Here is a 10112-nt window from a genome sequence, read left to right on the forward strand (position 1 = left end):
GGTAGAGAAAAAAGTGCAACAACGAATGAATGGGAATCCCAAATCTCTGTAAATGTTCATTAAAATTAATAAAATAATTAATTTAAAAAAATTATATAGTAAGATTATCACCTTCATCCTAACAATGTATCACAAGGATGCCACTAAGATTAATAATATGATGCTTATGGTATTATAAATGTACAGAAATATGGTGATTCCAAACTGAGATAGGTTAAAAAAGGCACATCCAATTTAAAACACTTATCACACACACAAAAAATGATATAAAATGCCTCAGTAACTCCTTAATATGGATTATATGTAGAAATGATATTTGTACTATCCATAATAAAATGAAATGTATAACTAGTTTCACCGCTTGACCATTCCCTATGTGGCTAATACAAAAGGACCAATTATAAGTGTAAGTCTATTTCTGCTGAGCAATGAGATTACAGACAAAGGATTCCACGCACCTCAATAGCTGCAGTTTCCACTCATGAGAATGTGGCTCACATATCTACAGCTACAGCCCAGAGTTTTCCTCAAGAACCAGACATAATGTCATACAACTCCTTATATAACATTTCCTCTCAAAAGACTCAAAGATATTTCAGCCGTGGCACATACAAGACAGGACTTCATAATCCTTTTCAACTAGCTCCTATCCTAGTGCAGTTTCAGTACAGGGCAATTCCATTTGTCTGGAGAGTCAAAAACTAAGATGTCCTCTCCTCTCACCTTAACCCCATACCTCCATCCTGTCATCAAGTCTTTCATGCTGTACATTCTAAATATTTATTGACTCCATTCTTTTCTATCTCCTCTGCCACTATCCTAGACCTAGCTACCATCACATTTCAATTAGACTGTTCCAGCAGTCTCCTGACTTATCTCCTTCATCCAAATTTGCTTTCCCTCAGTTCATCCTCCATTATGCTGCCTATGTGATCATTCCAAAATCCAAAGCTCTCATCTGCGCTTGAGAGTGACAATCTGTCAGGGGTCCTCCTGGGATATCCCCTTTCTAAGTAAGTCTATCTCACATCACATTCCTCCTTGCTCTGCTCCACCCTCCCTGGCCTTTGCTCTTCCCCTTGTAATGCTCTCTCATGTAATGTTTCCATGTTCCCTCATGCCAAGGAGCTTTTAATTTTGCTACTTTTATTCCACAGGATGCTGCTCCTCTTTTCCAGCCTCAGTAACTCTTATTCATCTCGAGACCTTTTTTAAAATATTATTGGTTTCTTTGCCAATTCCTTCAAAGCAGCTTGAATTTCTTCATCACAACAGGCTCCTGCTCATATGTTATTTCATGAAATTCTTTTGTGTCAGCCAATTCCATTTGGTACAGTGACTTTGTATACACCATCTTCTTTTAATGCTTCCTGGATCATTTAATATTCTGCCCAAAGCATCCTTAAGTAGCACAACTCCAGGCTAGAATTTGTTCTTCACTTCCTTCAGCTTAAAAAATGTGAAGCGAGTTTGGCCCTTTTGATTTTTCAACTCCAGCTCTTTGCATCTTTCATTATAATACTTTGTCTTCCTGTGCTGCCCTTTAAAATATTCTGTTCAGATCCTTAATTTCTTTATTCCCTTTGCTTTCCCTTCTCAGTGCTCTAGTGCAATATTCAGAGTCTCATCTGACATCCATCTTGGTCTTTTCTTTCTCCTCTGTCTTTGTAATGACCTTCTGCATTCTTCATGCATTATATTCTTGATATCCTCCCACAGCTCATCTGGTCTCCAATCGTTAGTTTTCAAGGTCTCAAACCTGTTTTTGAGATGGTTTTGAAATCTGAGTGGGATAGATTAAAGGTTCCTGTGGATTTGATTTCATTTTCTTTAGCTTCAGTTTGAACTTGCATATGAGTAGTTGGTGATCTGTTCCACAATCAGCACCTGGCCTAGTTTTCACAGCTGATATTGAGCTTCTTGGTGTTATGTGCCACTGAGTCGCTTGCTACTCATAGCGACTCTACATGCAACAGCTATGAACCCTGCTGTATCCTGAACCAACCTCATCCTCTCTGACACACCCACCCCATTACCCCAGTCACTGAGTCAATCCATCTCATCCAAAGTCTTCCTCTCTTGTGCTGTCCTTCTAGCCTTCCAAGTATGATGTCCCTCTCCAAGGACTGGTCTCTCCTTGCAACATATCCAAAGTATGTCAGATGGAGCTTCAGAATCCTTGCCTCCCAACAAGAAGTCTGGCTTCACCCTCTCCAGGATGAACTTGTTTGTTCTCCTAGCAGTCCATGATATATTCAGTACTCTTTTCTAGCACCACAACTCAAAGAAACCAATTCTCCTCTATCATCCCTAGTCATTGTCCAGTTTTCTGATGCATACCAAGTAACTGTGAAGCCCATGGCCTGAATCAGGAACACTTTAGTCTCCAGACTTTAAGTGTTACTTCGTCTTAATATGTCTTCTTGAGGAGAAGTAATGGAGGTGTAATGCTCACTTCTACTGTGTCTGCAGGGCCACTCTGAGTTAGAATTAACAGCAAAGACAACATTATGCCTTCATATAGCATTGGTAAGTAATTAAACAACACTGCATATATTTTAAGCTTGAATTTAACCAGTCCTTTCAGACAACCAAGTGATTAAAGGAAAAAATTAAGGTAACAAAAACAATTAAGGAAAGCATGAGTAATTCAGTAGTTGGACAATTCCTTCATGCCTTTTTGGGTGGTCGGTTTTAATGCCTAGAACAGAAAACATCAATTATATTAAGAGTAATAATTAAATGAGAGAACTTTTAATGTGAAATGATTACTTCAAATGCCCCAATCTCTCTATCTTGGTTATGGGCTCACTCCCTGGGTTGCTTGTTTACTTACACATCTTTTAGGATGTATTCTTTCACTAGCCACTCTTGTACTCCTTGGAACCCTATTTTCTCATAGTCCTCCTCACCCAACCAAAAGCTAACAACCATTCCCAGCTCCAAATTCTCTACACATAAAACCCCTCAGTGCTTTTCCATCCTATGCCTCATCTCTACCTTCAATCTCTAAATGTTCCTACTTTTTCAAGAGTTGTGCTTCTGTGGTTATGGAGTTTCTATGATTAGTAATTTCATCGTTCTTTTTTTTTTATTTTATTGTGTGTGTGTGTGTACGGTCAAATTGGATCTGACTGGTACAGGAGGACATTGCCCCTCCTTCTCCAGCACAGCATCTGGTGGGTTCAAACCGCGTACCTCTGGGATTGCAGAGCAACTTCTTGCCACTAGAGCTCCCGTCATCGTTCTTTTTTATTATTAAAAATTTTTATACCCTAATATATGCAAACAGAGTAGGGAAAAAAAAACCTCCACAATAATTTAAGGAACCATTTCCTATATATCTACACTTAGCATCCCACAGCCAAATTATTTCTTTTCTTCCTTAAATGCTAGACAGTATGATTCAGCATGGATTAATATGTTGCTGCACACTTTTAAATTGACGACCGTGCTTAGAAACATATTTTTTTCCCGATGTATTACCGTCATTTGTGGCAACGTATTAATAATGATGATGATGATGATGACAGTTAACATAAGAACTCATTTGTCTAAAGCACTTTGAGCCTTTCATATATATTCATTTTACCCTCATGAAAATACTGCTAAATAATGCTATTATTTCATCTTATTTGTGAGGAAACTGAGATAACAGAAAGAGCAGGTTATATTGTATGAACACACAGGTACAAAGCAACAGGGTTGGGATTCATCCCTAAGCCATTTGTTTCCAGGGACCTATCAGTACTCTACTTATTTCTTAAGTAAAACCCTTATCAAGTTCTTGCTATGTGTTAGATATGAAGTAGATACTGATTTCGAAGAAATATTTAGCCTCTAGTGGATTTTCATAACCACATGGGAGGAGGCTTCCCATCTTTCCCCCACAGAGACTATTAAGAAATATTAACCCTCTCGTGGATTTTCACAGATCATAAGCCTATGAAATGGAGACTGCCCATTTTTCTCTCACAGAGCAGTTGGTGGATTTGAACTGTCTGCCTTTGGGTTGGCAACGCATCACCTGACCCATCAGGGCCATCAGCACTCAAGAAATATTTGCAGCCTTCTCTGTAAAGGTTTTCAGACTGGAAGTCCTATGAGGTCATTCTACTCAGTCCTGCAGGACTGCAATGAGTCAATCATAGACAAAGCAGAATTCAAACAACTTAAGAAAGGTCAAAATAAGTTCTGTGGAGTTTAAAAGAGACAGCAATATATCTGTGAGAGATAACACGTTATTTATTCAACAACTGTTTCTTGAGAACCCGTTAGCCCTAGGGATGATACAATAAGTATGATATGAACTTCTGTTTTAAGATGCTTATATCTAGCCAAAATAAATCCTTCAAAAATAGGTGGTATTTGAGATGGGTCCTGAATTCTAAGTTTTAAGAGGCAGAGAGGGAAATGACAAGAAATAAGTATTTATGAGTAGTCAGAATGTCATATATAAGGACTATTCAGTGAGCCCAATGAGCATAATCCCCATTTTAAGCTTTTATATCCATCCCGTTCACCACGGAGGAAAAAGGCAAATTTGACTACATTACCTGCATGGACAGCTGGGCATTCTGCATGAGCGTCAAGCAGTACTTGATCCAGCACCTTGCTATCTCCCCTTTTCTTTGATGATAAAGCTCTGGTACATCTCCTTCAGATTCAGTAGCTAAAATTACACATTAAGTTGTCTAATGTGGTCAAAACTGTAATCTTCATTATGTACTGCACTCTTTTTTTCTTCTCTTTATTTTTTAAAAGAATTTGTGGTGAAAAGATAAACACTAAAACATCTGTCAGCACAAGAATTTCCACTACCATTCAATGACACTGACTATATTTTCCACATTGTACCACTATCATCACCACACTTTTCCAAAATATTCTCCTACCATTAACAGAGGGAGCTCTGGGGGAAAATAGGGTATTTCAATGCCCTGACTGAGTGGGGCAGGGGACAAAATACCACCAAATTCCGCCACCAAGAGAGGCTCTCATTGCTATTATTTTTTTATATTTCATTCTTGTTTTTAAAATCACAGTATATACTTAAAACCAGCTCTCTCTTATATAGTATACCACTAATATTTCCATTTCTTTAAAAATCTTTTAACTTTATTTAGAAGCACATAATTATATACAATTACATAGATGTTCAATATTTCATTTAACCATCCTTCTAATATTGAACATTTGTTTCTCATTTCTTCACTGTTACGATCAACTCTAAAAATAAAGACTTCTGTGCCTAAGTCTCTCTAGATGTTGGACTACTTCCCTAAGATAGATCTCTAGACATGGAATTCAATAGGTTAAAGAGTTTGCACAATTATAAATACTCTAGATACACACTCTCAAAGGATTTTCAACTAATATTCCAATCAATTAAGCATCAAGGTTCTCATTGAAAGTCTTCTGAAAACACCAGATGCTTTTTCAACTTTCAAGAGTAAAATCAAAGCATTATCTCACTTCTGTTTTAGTTTTTATTATTTATTTATAAGCAAGTGCCTTTTAGACTTTAATCAATCAATATTTCATTTAATGTCATCAAGAAAAAGTGTTTTTTCCTCTTTTTTTGGGAAATAAAAAGGAAGCCAAACCATCCACAACACAAGAGCCTCCACACTGCACTCTAATGACACAGACCAAAGTTTTAATTATGTGCCGCCATTACTGCTGTCCTTTAAAAATACCCTGCCGAAACAGCTTGCCTCTGGAAACCCTAAGAATCTGGAGGGAGGATAAAAGTTATACAAATGTCCACGTCTTTCATTCATAGGGTCACTATTAGTTGCCTATGACTCGATGGCACTTAACAACAACAGCATAGAGCGAGATCAATTGGTCTAGTGGACAGAAAGTGATGCTAACCAAGCGAAAAGTTGGTGACTTTAATTCATGGCCCTCAGGCCTGTTTTTAACTGTTTTTGGTCAAACATTCTTCTAGGTAGTACAGACCCGGTCTGTGCATTGCTTTAAGAGGTAACTCATGGTTGCTATGAAGCTGAGCACTGTGACACTGATGCAGTAATGGTTACCCATAATGGACAGTGTTTGGTGGAACTCCCTGATTTGGAAGCAGGAGTGGCATTCACTTCCAAAACAGCTTGCCTGTGGAAACCCTATGAACCTGGAAAAAGGATGAAAGTTATACAAGTGTCCAAGTCTTTCGTTCATAGGGTCACTATGAGTCATCCACGACACAAACAGCACTTTACAACAACAAAAAAGAAAAGGGGGGGGAATACTCTACCTAAATATTCTATGTAGGAGGAGAAACATTTAATTCCATAATGCAGATTTTGTTGGCTCTTTAAGCCTATGTTCTACTAATCCACAATTAGAACTTTGAACTGCATAAAAAAATGTGATTATTTAAAAACCTAAAGCTTTTGAAGTTGAAGATTTGTTCAACAGTGAGTTACAGAATCAAACAAGGGATAATGAAATTGGGAACTTATTACAAACCTCAACTGATGTGAAATAACTGGGCTGGAGTCTTCATAAATATCTATGTGGTGAAGGAGAAAAAAGACTAAGAAATGGCTCGGTTTTCTTAGAAGAATAAAGAGATGTGACAACTAAATAGAACATACATCTTTGGACTGGATGATGCTGCAAAATACAAATAAAGGAAATGGATCGAGACTACATTTCCTGAAATTCCTGAATTTGCTGTTCTATGACCATGCAAGAAAATACTCTTACTAGGAGATTCCTACGTAAGGGGAAAGGAGACTGATAGATGCAACTCTTTCAAATGGTTCGGGGGGCAGGGGCAGACCAAACAAAACAACATGGCTATAAAGGAGGCAAACATTTAAAATAATGAATGTGTAAGAAGAGCTTATGGTAGATCTTTAAACATGTACATATAAACTTACTGTCTTCTGTGGTAGGGATCTTTCCAGCTTGACCAAAAATGACATTAGCAGCTGATAAACAGTGCCTGGCCTCCATAAAGCACAGCTGAGGAGGAAATTAACAAGACTGAATGAGACTAGCAAACACTGCTACTTCAAATTAATATTTGCATAATTATTCTTTAAGTATGGGAAAAGCCATATCAAGTAAAATAAAAGTTAAGATGGTAAAAAAGACATCCTATATAATATTATCTTGTTTAACAGCTACCTCAAAGGTTTAAAATAATAATATCAGTTCTCTTAATAGTGCCAACTGGCTGAAAGACAGCTACAGACTGAAAGTTAGCTCTGTTCATGTAATCAATACATATGAGCCTTACACTGGAGTATATTATGACTGAATAGTGTCTTACTCACATAGGACAAAGAACCAGCCCAGAGTTTCCAAGGCTGTCATCTGCACATAAGTAGGCTGCCATATCTTTCTCCTTCAGGGTGGCTAATAGGTTTGAATTACAGACTTTTGGTTAGCAGCTGATTGCTTAACAACTGTACAACCAGGGCTCCTTATCAGCAAGTATACAGAAGCTGTTATCATCCTAGATTCAAATCACTTCACACAGTCCTTTAGGTTCACCCTGAATAGCCAACACTTCACACGGGATAATTTCTTAAACCATTTATATACTATGTCAGAGGATATATTTAACTTTCACCCTATATTTGGAGATTCCCTTTACACACTACATTTCAAAGAGAACAAGGACAAATAGGAAGATTCTTGGCTTCTAAAAATGTTTGGAATTTACATACAGTGAATTTCCCACCAAGTCAACATTCTCTGATGAATGCTAAGGACACTGCTCTACCAACACATGTAAAGACTTAAAAATTCAAACCTTGGCAGGGTAAGATCTCAGATAGTTACAAAAGATCTCTTTACGACACAAACACTTTGCCATCTGTCCTGTAACTCACAGGGTCACCTCATGAAGTACAGTCAATAGCTTCCTTTTGGTTGAAAGCCATTCTTATCAAATAGAATGATAACACCTATCAGAAATGGAACTTATTTTTCTATAGGACTGATCTTAAACCTCAGAATTAAATGGCAAATTCAGACGTCACCCTGAAAATAGCTAGCTGGCTATGTTATTTATTAGCCCGGCAGCAGCTATAGATCAAAATGTGTGTAAAACCTTGAAAGCCAAATGCATGTTAGAGTTTACTTTAGGAAAGTTTGACTGTCCTGTTACCATCTTTCTCGTCATGATTGATCACTTCAGCTTTATCCTGATGGTAGCAATCCCTGACAGTACAGTGTGCCCTGTTCCCTCGAGGTGGCTGATAAATGTGGGACTTTTAGCTTCCAGATTAAGACTCACAAAGTACCAAAACCTCACAATGGAATCAAATGAAGATGATAATGATATAAATGATATTTACAATAAAAAAAACCCCAAACAAATCCACAGTTCAACTTCCTCTTTCTGCAATGTAACTTATTTGGTTGTAACACATAGCTAAAAAAAAAAAACAAAACGAAAACCAAAAACATTTTGATGAAAATAAAAGTGGAGAATGGGCAAAGGTGTTCATGAAAATTACTGCATGCTCCATATTAGTAATGACTGTTCCATATTAGCAATACTTAACAACTTTAATTTTTTTTTTTTTTGGTGGCTTCAAGTTTATTTCCACTTGGGGTAGATAAAACAGCTATGGATATTCGAAAAGCTCGTGTGTGATTAGACAGTAAAGAATGTGGTTCTCTCAACTTTTTGGTCTTTTGCTTTTTTGAAATAGAAAGAACCACCCACTTTTGCACTTGGTGCACCTGCCTAGTCTATGGGGTGGGGCAGGGAGGTGCTGACAGAAGCCCCTCAGGAAGGCGTCGGTGGTGGTGGTGATGGTGCCCTTTCAAGAGGAGCCCGGGGCCAGCGCCGCCTGGGTGCTGCCAGGCTGCTTCCTTGTGCTGCCCTGGGCCAGGTCACAGGCAACCACACTGCCAGAGGCCTGGGGTTGCAAGCGCTCTGGGGACTCCAACACAGTGGCCATGAATGGGACATTGGTCTTCCCGAGAAAGAAGCTGGCCCACCAGTGGCCCAGGTCAGCCTTGGGGAGCCCTGGGTAGTGGGGAATGGCTTCCCTGGGTACTCAGTGCTTCCACAGGAGCTGTTACTAGAAGTGGATCCCAGACGGCACCGGTAGTAGTTGTGGGTGGCCACAAGCGAGACGCTGGAGGGGATGGCTGCCATACTCTTGTTGTGGCTTGGTGGAAACCTCGGCAGTGATCCCTTGGGCCTCAGCGTGATCACAGGTGGCAGGACACCGGGAGTGTCAACATTAAATTTTTAACCACACTTTAAACCAATATTTAAATAATGTAATATTGGCAATTTTGGAATTTTAAGCACTAGTTAAAATCACAGTGAATAGGTCATTTTATGATTGCTAAACAGAATGAACAAGGTGCCTCTGACAGATCTTCCCAGGTGTCACAGGCTGAGACACTAAGTAACACTTTCTGATAATGGTCACAATGAAATAGATTCATGAGAGCAGAATTAACCAAATGCTCTGCTACAGCTGTAGCATTACCTACACGCTTGATCTTAGGCAAAGTCCTAAAATCGATGCTGCAGTCACCACAGCCCTTTCTCTCCTGCTAAAAGCTTTTCTGAATGAAACTCTGTGGGACAATATTTTAAACAGAGTGCATTTACAGAAACAGTATTGTTTGAAAGCTTAGAAAGAATACAGGCCCAATGAGCATAAGGAGGCAGGTACCACAGAGATGAAAGGAGAGGCTCTGATAAAGAATTACTAACATTTCAGTCCTTATGAATTGTTGTTATGTACCTTCAAGTCGGAACCAGCTCAGAGTTCACCCTCCAGGGGGTGTTCAAAGGCTATAAACAGCATGGGAGGAGATCTGCCTTTTTTTTCCCCCACAGGAGATTTGAACCATGTGCTTTTGGGTTGGCAGCACAGTTTTTACCACTAGGCCATCATCAGGACTACAAATAAAAGTAACTTTTACACCCATGTTTATTGCAGCTTTGTTCACAATAGCAAGGAGTTGGAAACAACCTAGGTGCCTATCAACAAACGAATGGCTAGAGAAGCTGTGGTATATTCGCACAATGGAATACTATGCTGCATTAAAAAATAAGGAACTCATGCAATATTATTCAAAATGGTTGACTCTGGAGAACATTATGCTGAGTGAAATATCCC

The 10112-nt window shown here is 38.7% G+C and overlaps 1 protein-coding gene across 1 annotated transcript in view; it reads right to left on the minus strand.

Annotated features, from left to right (window-relative positions):
• The window catches only part of KIAA1279 (KIAA1279 ortholog), a 32333-nt gene that overhangs the window by 3166 nt on the left and 19055 nt on the right, over positions 1-10112 (minus strand). The window contains exons 5-6 of the mRNA XM_006889001.1: positions 6891-6975; positions 4557-4672 (exon numbers count right to left, since the gene is read on the minus strand). Of these exons, the coding sequence (XP_006889063.1) occupies positions 4557-4672; positions 6891-6975 (201 nt within the window). The remainder of the gene's footprint in view (positions 1-4556; positions 4673-6890; positions 6976-10112) is intronic.

The sequence above is a fragment of the Elephantulus edwardii genome, unplaced genomic scaffold, assembly GCF_000299155.1.
Source record: "Elephantulus edwardii isolate Elephantulus edwardi_28Jun2011 unplaced genomic scaffold, EleEdw1.0 scaffold00074, whole genome shotgun sequence".
NCBI lineage: Eukaryota > Metazoa > Chordata > Mammalia > Macroscelidea > Macroscelididae > Elephantulus > Elephantulus edwardii.